The sequence below is a fragment of the Ixodes scapularis genome, unplaced genomic scaffold (genome assembly GCF_016920785.2).
Source record: "Ixodes scapularis isolate PalLabHiFi unplaced genomic scaffold, ASM1692078v2 PGA_scaffold1__304_contigs__length_218370807, whole genome shotgun sequence".
Lineage (NCBI taxonomy): Eukaryota > Metazoa > Arthropoda > Arachnida > Ixodida > Ixodidae > Ixodes > Ixodes scapularis.
In genome coordinates, this window is record NW_024609846.1 from 116,222,825 (window position 1) to 116,234,951 (window position 12,127).

Consider the following 12,127-nt stretch of genomic DNA (forward strand, 5'->3'; position numbering starts at 1 on the left):
CTGACACGAGAGAACATATGCATTTCCATTGATTACCATGCAGGCAAGAAAAAAAAATGCTGCGTCACTGGGCGCTCGACGCACGTGCGGCCCCTCATGTTCCGCGGAAAAGAGCTAACGCGCATGCGCAGAATGCGTTCCACAGCCCAGTAGACAAGCATGGCGGCGAGCAGAAGGCGATTACTCGAACGGTGTATTGGTGACAAAAACTGGGTGTTCACACCCAGTAATAGACCATTTTCAAAAGTTCAGTGAACAACATTGGCGGCCGCCATTGCTAGGCCTAGGACACAAAGCGCGCGTGACTAAATCCGAGTCGTCGCCGAACGCCGACGCAGGGCCCGTGTCCCATACATACACAGAGTAGGGACAAAGCAATGGCGAACAAGTGTTAACGTAAACTTAAAAAAAAATAATAATCTAAAACGTTTACCGCGGCAAAAAAAAACAAAAACAAAAAACAAAGTTGTTTTTTAGTTTTTCTTTGAGGACGTCATTGCAGCGCCGCGCTGTCGCTGGCCGCGATCCTGGCGGTGTCGCAGCAGCGGTGGCGGATGAGGTATATGCCCGTTCTGCTGCAGGTCGCTCTACAGCTTGAGAGTTCACGGATCCTTCTTTGGGTGCCAGGAGTTGGGACGCCCTGACGACAGCGACACTACCGTTCGCTCGTGCTTTCTCGCCGCAACTTCTATCGGACCACCAACCGCCAGGATCGCGACGTCCGACAACGCGACTCTCCGGCTTTTGTGACGTCATTCGTTGCCACTTCGGAAACACTTTGGATGAATGGTCGGGAATGCGGAGAGCGAGTCGTCTGCTTCTTGCGGAGGAGTTCAAGTGACGTCGGAAATATGCCGAGCTCCGATTGAAGGATAGTGTGTAGACCTCACAGCAAGCTGCCTAGAGGTCTCCCCACTATCCTTCCTTCAGAGCCAATCAGAGCTCGGCGTTCTGACGTCACCACAAGCCCTGCAAAGAAGCAGACGAACTTGCGCTCCTCATACGACGCTAATCACACCAGTCGGAGACGTGTACCTGGAACACTAGTGAGGTTAATTGGGTGACCACATCCAGTATTGTGCGGTATGGGATAACGATACCTCGAGAGTGATGAATTTAGTGTCGATGTTTCGAGCTAATAAAGTGAGATTTCATCTAGTTTAACACCGAAATAACATACGATAAAAAAAATCCCCCAATGAATAGCATTAGTAGTGGGATGCAGAACCTGCAGCAGTTGAACATATGGAAAGCATGGTTTCGAATCACAGGAAGACAAACGAGTAGAGTAGAGTCACTAAATACGTTACGCTTTAGAGTAACGACACTTCAGCCATCTTGTTGCTTAAAATCATGGTTGCCAGTTATCAGAAGCTTTATCTGAAATCGCAGGAAACTCTTTTCTGTTTACCAGAATTTTTAAAACAGTTCGCGACAGTGCAAAACAATATCACCCGAGCCTCCTCACAGCGTATATCTAAAGATGAGGAAGTGGCATTTTTTGATTGTGACCATCGACAGTTGCGTATGCTCTGCACTAAGCATCAAGACGGCGGCGCCCACTTGCAGATCGGGGAACGAAGTGCCGATACTCTAGGCGTGGCTCACTTAGTGGCTCTACTAGAGTATGCTGAAGAGTGCTTGGGACTGGGATAGTTGGTTTTTTTCTGTTTTGATTACACTGCGCTGCGAAGGAGTACAGATAACAACATTTTTATTTATAATCCTTCGCGGCGCAGTTTAATCAAAAAGTAGGCTGAACGACGATGTGCAAGCGCTAACTAAACCGAGTGCCACTTGCGTGCACCTCGCGCAGGCGCAGTGCGATTCCAATGCTCTGTGCCACTCCGGATAAGGAAAAATTAAAAGGAGAAACTGCTAGAGTAGAAAGTTCGAAAGCTCGGGTGTAGTCGAATTCAACGATGCGTGTTTCGTCGGCGAAAGAAAGCTCTAGGAAGAAACAATGGTACGCAGGCCTCAAAGGTCGGGCAGAATGAATAATAAAAAACACACACACAAAAGCTACAGAGAGGAAAAAGTTTGTGTGTGCGTTTGTGTGTATGTGCGGGGGGGGGGGGGGGCAAATTACCAGCGTGCATAATGATGCGTAAGACGTGGTGAGTGGAACGGATTCACGAAGCGTTACAACATAAGAGGCTGCAGGAAAAAAAGAAAAAAAAAAAAGAAAGACAAGAACACAGGGCGGAAATGGAAGAGAAAACCAGATCCAAGTAGAAAGAAACCAGGAAAGCTGCCAAAAGCAAACGAAAAAAACTAACGCGACAACTAAAAAAAAAAAAAAAAAGAAAGAAAAAAAAGCAACCATGAATTTTGAGGAAACCAAAATAATGCACGAAAGAAAAAAATTACGCAAGGGACGTTATCCGAGCCACTAGGGCGCAGCTAGATTCGCAGAGAAAAATCGGCACCCTCCAGGCGAATCGTCGAACGGGTAAACTGCTTTTCGATTCGTCTGGTCGCGATTCCTCTTTGCAGATACTGTGTTGGCTGCTCTCGATTCCTCCGATTCTTTTTTGCTACTTCCGTTTGTACTTCTTGGGCGTTTGCCTAGCGCCTACTGTCAGGAGCCCGAAAACAATCTAATAATAAAAAAAGCACGAAACAACAACAAATTTGCGAAGGCGGTACTCGAAGTCTACATCGAACGAATATTGGGCACTCGACGCTTCCCCGTGACGTCTTTTCGGATGCGCAAACGGTCTCGGATAGTATACGCGCTCTCCCTCCACGTCGCGGTACATGTAGAGCGTGGGCGACTTTCTAAGACCTGCCACTTTGCCTCTCCGAACCATAAGTACCGCCGCTTTGATTTCCCGCCTTTGTCTGTAGTACACCCACGTTGTACCCGGCCCTAAAGGGCCGAAAAAAAACAATAATAGTAAATCATAGTCGCTATTTATATGCACAAAAATATATATATCTAATGAATATGCAACATCAAGTTCTGCATATTCTAGAGCATTCTAGCAATGAAGAGCAGTACGATAGCGCTAGTCTGCCACTTCGACAGGCTAGCAGCTGTCGCAACTCGGATGAAATGCGGGCAACATAGACCGCAACCTTTTGGAGAGAGGCAGATATTTTTACGTCTGGGGACCGATGCTCAAAGGGGAAACCGATGCCCGCCCCACCGGGCTGCCCAAGGCTACCAGGGAAGGCGGTCGCCACGCCGGGTTCGCCAACGCCATGCCAACAACGATGATCCCTGTGTCCAACAGCGTTTATTGAGTACCAGGGGTCCCCAACAAGACGCATGCGGTCAAGCGAGCCGTGGACACAGAGTGCCCGCAGCGCCCGCCGCGACCTGACAGCCAAAGGGGTAATTGCGAGGGGAGTCGTCGCCGGTGGACCGAGCTCGCGCCGCTACCCGTCGTCGCAGGAGTTCAGGGCCAGGGCTCTCGGCAGACGGACGTCTACTAGATAGAGGGAACGCCGACTGTCAGAACCAGGGTAAACGCTAGCGTTGAGTCATCGCCGGTCGGACGAGCTCACGCCGTGACTTGACCCGTCGCCCGGAGTTCAATCTGCAGGACTCCCCGATCAGACGGCCGTTCACTCGGAGGAGGGCTGGCTTGACTGTCCCGCGCGATCTCGCTGGTGTGTGTGTGTCAGACATGTACAAGTTACTCAAAAAAAGTAATTAAGTTAAGTTACTGAGTATTGATGTCAAAAGTAATTTGAGTAGAGTAGAAATTACTAAAACAGAAAGTAATTGAGAGAATTACTAATTACCGTAAAAAAGTAGCGAATTACTCTTCAAGCTACTTTTGAAGTTACTTTTATGTTGTTTTTTTTATGGTCCAAAGAAAGTACAGAGGATTTAATCGTCAGCGAAATTGTGCTAACCAAATATATGAATCGTTTTTTTTTTTTTTTTTTTTTTGTTTTCCCAGAAATGTTTTAATAGCTGGCTCTGCTTCTGCGTGCCTAATTGTTTTGTACTTTCTTGTTTGCTTGGTGAATGATGTACTGCGTGCGAATGTGTCATTTCAACTGTGAGGTTTATCCCTATCTGAGCTTGATTTTTTAGACAGTGGTTGCTTGTTTAGAGTTTCGCGTAAAGTACATCGAAAAAGTACTTGAAGTACAAAGTAAATTAGAGGGGGGAGGGGGGCTTGTGAAAAGTTTGGGGGTTTCGGACTCTCCAAACCATTTTCTCCACCCTCCCCCTCTTTCTACGACACATGCTCCCCCTCTTTGCAAATATAAGCTGGTTTTCCAACATCTTATCTCCTTTGTGCAGGAATGTTTGTTGATAGGAAAAACAACCACTAAAATTCGAAAGTAATTTGTAACTTGAGTAGAAGTTACTCGGAAAAAGTAATTAAAGTAAACTACTAATTACCGAGATAAAAATAAAAATGAAAGTTACTGAACTACTCAGAAAAGTAGTTAAACTACAGTAACTTGAGTAGAGTAGCTGAACTACGTACAAGTTTGGTGTGTGTCCCCCGTAAACGGCAGACGCGCGGAGGAGTGCGAGAGGGTGGGCCAACATGGTGGCGTATTCTCCCGGACACACGGAGCGACAGGGCTCAAAGCCAGACGACTTTGCTGAGAACGTCCGTGGCATACGCCTTCTCGGGGGAGGGAAACCAGTGGCTCCAACAACCTGTATCAACTTTATGTTGAGTCTGCATCTGGCACCGCTTCAAAAGCGGCGTCTCATATTCGGGCATACGCTCGCGCTAATGAAGCGCCCAAATAACTACACGACTCGTGTCTGCTCGGGCTTCAAGACGACCCGGAAGCCGGCAAACGCCGCGAGAACGCGGAAAATAGCGCGCGCTATAGAACGTAGCCGCGGCGTTACAATAGCATCGACCACATTGTGCCACCGGCAGTCGGCATTGTGGCCAGTTCCTTTCGCGGAACGGAACGGTCCCAAAAGAGCTTTTGATCGCTTCCATTTCTAACCTCCGTGCGCATTGACCTGGAGAATCACAACGAAGAGACTGCTGGGCGCATGCTTTTGCTTATCCGTTGGTTCCTATGCGGTAATTCTCGCGCGCTCGCGCAACAAACGAAGACGTGCGCAGTATATTGAGGCAGAACACGAGGAAGTCCATGAATGAGAGCTCCTAGATACATAAGATTTTTTTTTCTTCGCCAGACAATTTAGCATTATGGATATTCCGAGACTTTCACCTCGTTCGGCAGAGTAGCCTTTGCTATGCTCCTAACTACAAAAAAAACAAACAAAAAAACTAGAGCAGTCATGCTGCTCGAACGTCATACAAAAGACCCCGGTGTTCGCAAAATACACGATGACATAATTATCTGGGGATAAACCTCAAGCACGTTTCGCTTCCTACTTATGCTTCGAATACGTCTACAGATCGTCTGTTATCTATGATGTATGGTCACTGTGAGCGCGTTTTTAGACATGCGTAGTATACTGAGATATAACACGGGACACTCCATGAGTGGGAGCTCTTAGCCGAGGGAGCTTCTTCTTCCCGGATGAGCTATCACTGTGGATCCTTCCAATGGCGGAGTCCCACGGAGTGAGTTCACAAAGCGAGACTCACCCTCATTCGGGCCAGCTGAGCGTCCATCAGTTCGGGCCTGCACCACGATTCGTTGTCAGTCACAGAAAAACTTCCCACGTACTGCAAAAAAGAAAAAAAAAACATTAAACAGTTAAAAAAATACTGTTGAGACCGGTTGTAACAAAATCAAAAGGGAATCTGAAATCACTTCGCTATATCTGCTATTTCGTTATAACCGACTTCGTTATAACCGGTCTCAACAGAAAAAAAAAAACATGCGAGAAGCTAATTGTACATCGTTTGAACAGTTTGACTTTATGCGCCGAGAAAGTGCGGGAGAGGAGGAGAAGAGAGACGTAGGAACGCCGAACGCTGATTGGAAGGATTAGTGGGTAGAGCTAAAGCCAGCTGCCTTTGTCTCCTCTGCACTCGTCCAACACATTCAAATGCGAAAGCCAAACGCCAGACTCCAGCGTTCCGCGTTCTAACGCGTTTGACGTGTGCAGTGGAGACTAGGGATGCCTTTGTCTCCACTGCACTCGTCAAACACGTTCGAATACAAAAGCCAAACGACGGACGCTGGCGTTCCGCGCGTTCTAACGCGTTTGACCACAGCCAGAGCTCGGCGCTCTACTCCTCCTCTCCTACGGATGTGAAATAAACCACACCGATTTTTCCTTTTTTCTTTTTTTTAGCTTAGCGGATTTTGCGTTACACGTGGCAATTTAACAGAATTCGCATTCGTCACTTCATTAAAGATATGCCCTCTTTTTTGCATTATTGTCGAAGTTCACTGGGCATATTCACTAGTTCCTCAGAAGTTAGTAATCACCCCTTCTTGTATATTAATGAAGCCGCAGGTATAAAATCAGAACATTGGACACCGGTAAAAAACTACAATTTATTGACAGCTGACAGTGCGCCGTCGGTAGCTCTGTCAGATAAAGAGGCTTGTTCTTTGCGAGCTAATATAAGTAGCGGTGTATGAACCGCTTCAGCTCAACATATTGCGTAGTGCCTGATAGATAAGGTGGTGTTTGTTGATGTAATCAGTATCGGCTACGCTGTTTTCCTTCTGTTAGTTTCACTAACAAAACTTTAGTTGCGAGAACAGCTTTGTCCTGACGTGTTTGTTGTTTTCACTCCGTCGTCGTCGTTTAAACTGTTTTCATCATGTGTAACATTTACCAAGTCGGCCAATTCGCTACCTTACGGAAGACTAGTTCTTATATAGGTCACGATTAACAACGGTGACAGTGCACGTGCAGCTCTCAAGGTCATGGGCGGCTCGCCGTAGAGGGGCACTATCACACAAAGGCAACTTGTGGAAACACCAGCACGAACGGCTAGAAAACGTGCACGTCCATGGAAGAAAGAAACCTCGATATCCTATAGACTGACTGTTTTATCCTATTTTCAAAGGTTTATAAAAGCTTCAAAGAGAATCTCAGGCACCGCGTTGTTGCGCATGCACTTTCAGATTTTCGGCATTTACAGTTTTGATTTTTGGGTTTTAGGCAGACATTAAGTTTTCGAACTTTTTCCTGTTCTTCAAGTTCATAAAGTTTTCAGTCAGGCTTTCGTTGCCTAGAGTAAACCACAGAAAACACTCGCCCGCAATTATTAATTTGGGAGGAATATACCCAATAATCCTCATAAATAATACAAAAAAGGACATTTTCTTTTTTACAAAGTTGACGAATTTTAATAATAATAAATTGGATATATGTTACGCATGATTCAGCAGCCTCCATATAAAAAGAAGGAGAAAAAAAACGGTGAGCTTTTCTCCGCATACGCTCAATGGCCGGTGAGCTTTTCTCCCCAACCACCGGTTTTGCAGTGAGCTTTTGTCCGGTGAGCTTTTCTCCGGTGAGCTTTTTTCCGGGATTCATGAACCAAAGACGAGCCTCCTTTCCAACCATTTCGTCGTTTACCCTGAGATTCACGTTAGAGAGGCCAAGGGGCGAGGTCCTGCAATTTCTCGACCTGCGTTTACATTTGGAACGAGGTCTTTGTTGGGAGTATGGGAAGGAAAACCCAAAACCGGTTCTGTCAAAGAGTAGCTGTCACTCGAAAAATGTAAAAGCCGGGGTAGTCAGACCTTTGATTAGTAATGCTTTGGTGAGATCATGCATGGATTTCGGACCGGAGGCACTAAAAAACCAGTGGGAAAGACTGGTAATGGCAGGATATGGGGAAGAGTACATCAAAAGGCAGATTGCCCTACAGTGCAAGGAGAAAAAGGGGAAGACGCAAGAAATCAGGAATAGGTACGTGTGGTTCCGTATTTTCACGAGGTGTCCCACAATCTTAGAGCATGTGCAAAAAAAAATATGGCGTGGATGTCGTATTCAGCACGGATTTTAGGTTAGATAGATTGACACCTTTTGAAACGGTTCAGAGGGGCTGTCAGAAGGCGCATAGGGAAAAGTCGGTGCCGTGTAGCGTAGGCGTGGTGTATGAGGTGCCTTTGGCGTGTGGTTTTAAGTATGTAGGCCAAACTTCTCGGTGTTTGAACGATCGTTTAACAGAACACAAAAGGAATGTTAAAAATAATGCAGCAAATTCAAAGTTGGCTAAGCATCTGGAGGAGTGTAGAAACTGCACAACTGATTGGTCTGGAACGGATGTGGTTGTTAAGGAAAGCAACGATGTTAAAAGGATGGTAAGAGAAACAGTTAGGATTAGATCGTTGGGAAATTGCATTAGTCAACCTTCCATGCAAATAGGGAACCGCTGCAAGCAATTTTTACAGTTTTAAATGTTTTTTTTTTAGTCATCTTGAAAGGCTTCTTTGGTGTGTATTGTCTGTGGTGTGTACTAGTGTGTACTGGTGTGTATTGTCTGTTTTCTATAATTTTGGAGGTGACCAGTTTTGAGTAGGATGTTGTTGTGGGCTGTTGTCCTGTTTATTGTGAGGACACAAAAGAGTTGCTTGAAGTCTTTGTGAGGCATATCTTCTGCTAGAACCTTTTCACTTGGAAACGTTGGGAGTGTCCGCTTCTTTTGTGATAGAGTGGAACCTGTAAAGTCACGGTGCAAAGGACAAGTCGTATGTGATTGGTTGATGACGACGAGAACGAACTATATAAGAGGAAGTTGTTGAAATAAACGTGTAGCTGAGTTTGAGACCTGTCTGTTTTTTTCTGTTACTTCTGCTCTTCAAAAAAAAAAAAACCTCAGTCTCAGGGTAAACGACGAAATGGTTGACTTCCACCAGCTAGCCTGTACTTTGACTCTTTCCTCCTTTCCAGTCAGCAATGTTCGCATATCTCCCGCCGCGGCTAAGTAGCATCATTTCTGCCGACGTCACCATTGGCCAGGGCCTTGCAATCACTAGAAATGAGCAATCTTTCGGTGTTTAAAAAAAATCATGCAAAAAATAGGGGTGCGTCATCTTTGAGGGGTGGGTCATGTCTTGGGATATTACAGTCATCAATAATTTATTTCGACGTTTTGGCCAGGCCGGACTCCAGCCGAAACGTCGTAAAATGCTTAATAAACGACCCGGCCCGACGCTACGGTATTATTCGAACCATACATTGTGAGTTCAATTGAACGAAGTATGAACTCTGAGGGCAATTCGCTCCTTGTTGCGCGTCCTTCGGGGGTGAATATACGCCAAAGCACACAACGACCTCCCATATCGATTGGTCTTTCAAACGGAAACGTGTTCAGCCCCGCTAAGCTTCCCGAGAATCGCCCCGCCCTTTGCCCGAGTGGACGTTACTCTGAAACGTCATTCGCACCTCAAGGTGCGGAGTTCGAATGTCGTCCCATTGCTCCAAAGCAAGTTCGACCATCAGCCGCTAGGTAAAATCGGAGTTTAATATATCGAAACAGGGTGTTGTACCAATCATCAATTTTCAATCAGTTTTGTACAAAACGGCGTTCCCCGAACGCGTTCCTTTTAGGTAAGGTACTTTTTATTTTATTTCTAAGGGGGAAACCCTTAGGAAGTATAAAAACAATACTTTTTTTTTTTACGAAGAGCAGGATTTTGTGAACTTTTTTGTTAATTATTTTAGGGTTTCTTTTGTGGCGTCCTTGATTGGTAACAGTCGGGTGCAGGTGACCTGGTGGACATTAATCCTTTTTCAGTGTCCGAGACTGCGGCACAAAAACAAAACTTTTAGTTGAAGGAAAAGACACAGAAAGAGACACCTCACGAGCCCAGCTACTTCTTTCGCTTCCGCGAATCCTCACACACCAAATAAATCTAAGGTCGACTACCGCCGTCCGTGAACTTTCACAAAGAGACCTACAGTTACAACAAAAGACAAAGTTACCAGACATCGAACGCACCCTTGTATATAGCTCGAACATCGGTCATTGAAAAAGGGATCCGGCCAACTCGTCGACGGGCAACTTGTCGAAAGGGGCAATCTGTCGAAGGGCGATTCCTCGAATGACGGTCCGAGGTAAAAGTTCGTGGTTCCTTGTTTTCTTTAGACCTAAATTTTTATTTGCGTTAGGACTAAGAACAGCGCCCTTACTTTACAAGACGGAAAGAAAAATCCCAAGAAGGCGAAGACAGGACAGTACCTTGAGACAAGTTGAGAAATGTTCATTTCAATATCGTCCTTTTGTTTGTTTTCTTTATTACTTTTTTGTAATGAGCCGCTTCAGGCTGTCGCCGCGTAGCGGCGTGAGTAATGTACCAGGTGGGTTAGCATTTCTGTTATGAGTCGCCGCAGACCGTCGCCGCAAAGTCGCCGCAGACTGTCGCCGCTTCGCGGCGACAGTCTGCGGCGATTTATAACACTGTACCCCCACTGTACCGTGAAAGCGGCGAAAGCTGCAAGTTGTTATCTTAATTCAACAATAAAGAGCACACCAAAGGTCTATTCCCGTGCGGCGATATTACGCATTACTATAGGGCAAGATTTGCTTTAAAACTTTCAAAACAAAAGTTATATATTACGGCTTTGAAATAGCGGCGACCGGTTGGCCTCTTCGATGGGTTTTCCTTCGACGAGTTGCCCTATGAAGAATTGGCCTATAGGGCTGTGCGGCTGAAGTTTCGCCGCGCATACGCAGCGCCACTCCTCCCCCTGGCGAGGCGCGCCCATACTTGTTAGCAGCACGAGGAGCAGACGACGCGGCTGGTGTGCTTGTCGTGCTGGCCTTGCGCTCCGTAATGTAATGTACTGAATGCTAAAGGTACTCAAATGTCAAAGCATCGTATTAAGCAGAAAGGTATCTGTCTCCCGAAAAGTTTTATTTGGTTTTTGGGAGGTGACTCAAGAAAGATCACCAGAAGCGTGAATCGCCAGCTGTGCTGAGGACAGGGTTAATTATTGTTTCTCTGTTTTGTCACATGATCCAGTAACGCAGGTACGCTTATTTGTCACGTTAATAGGGACTTTTCGTCGATCATACGCGAGAGCATGCAAGAGTTTTGCGTTTCTTGGAGAAGCCGTCACTTTGAGGGCGGACGGGAACGATTTAAAAAAACACAAGGAACGAGGAACGACTTTTCGTACCTCTTTTTGAATAACGTATACGACACTGGTTTCAATGAACAAACAAACCGCTTTTCTAGTTGCGCGACCGTAGTTGCTTCGTAACTTTTCCGGAGGAGTGTTCAGTGGAGGGCAAGGGGGGAGGGGGGAGGGAGGCTGGCTGAAGATAATAAAAAAATTGTGTGGCTTGTATGTTTAGACAGCCTTGAATTGGTACACCTCGACGGGTGGCCTGTCTCTCAGCTGTAGATGAAAAATTTAGCCAGTGCAGTACAACCGCTAAGGAGGTGTCCAAACAGGACACTACAAAACGCACGACTCCGACAAATCGTGAAAACTGAAGCGGACGTGCCTGCTTCAATTTTCACGATTTGTCGGAGTCGTGCGTTTTGTAGTGTCCTGTTTGGACACCCGTTAAACTGGAGTGAGGCCTGGTGGGGGGATAGCTCCAGCAGACTCCATTCTCTGCACACAAACTGGAGTCAAGGCCGTAGCGCTCCTCCTGTGACGTAACGGTTCAGGCCGATCGAGTCGGGTCAACCCCTCGCTAGGTTGTGCTCTCCGGCATCTCCTCTTTTCACGCCTCCTCCTCTCATGCGCGGAGCGACTCCTCACTGTTTCGCGCATCCTTCATGTTCGAGGGGACGCATTTTGGTTGACTTGCTCGCCGCAAAAATTAAAAAAAAAGTGAACGTCCTCTTTCATGCCGAACCATTTTTCAAAGACACCATCCCAACTACAGCTTAGAAAAATACAAAATTGTAACACCCTGCCGCTAAGGCACCCTAAATAACTAAGCAGTAAATAAAGATGTCGTAGACAAGTGTTCAGAAACACTGACAATATGATGTGAAAAGCAGAGATGACGCATCGCCATATTAAACTGCCTGAGTGTATTATAAGACGTTTGTAAGTATGGCCTCTGGACGCTGCCATCTTGTTCTTGGCGTAGGTAGATCGTCTGACAGCCAAGTTTTGCTAAGGCGTGCCGACGGTTGCCAGATTGACGCCCCAACAAAGCATTTTTCATTCATGGTGGCCAGACCAGCTTTGGAAGCATGGCTAACCGCAAGCGTTCATACAGATGGCAAATTCTTGCTGCAATGTCGTGTTTAGTGGAGGCCTATATGGAGAGCAAGTCGTCTG

At 46.3% G+C, this 12,127-nt stretch overlaps 1 protein-coding gene across 1 annotated transcript in view; it reads right to left on the minus strand.

Moving 5' to 3' along the window:
- Positions 1-12,127, minus strand: part of LOC8042521 (tensin-4) — a 275,086-nt gene that overhangs the window by 207,914 nt on the left and 55,045 nt on the right. The window contains exon 2 of the mRNA XM_029985615.4: positions 5,553-5,633. Coding sequence (XP_029841475.3) covers positions 5,553-5,633 — 81 coding nt within the window. The remainder of the gene's footprint in view (positions 1-5,552; positions 5,634-12,127) is intronic.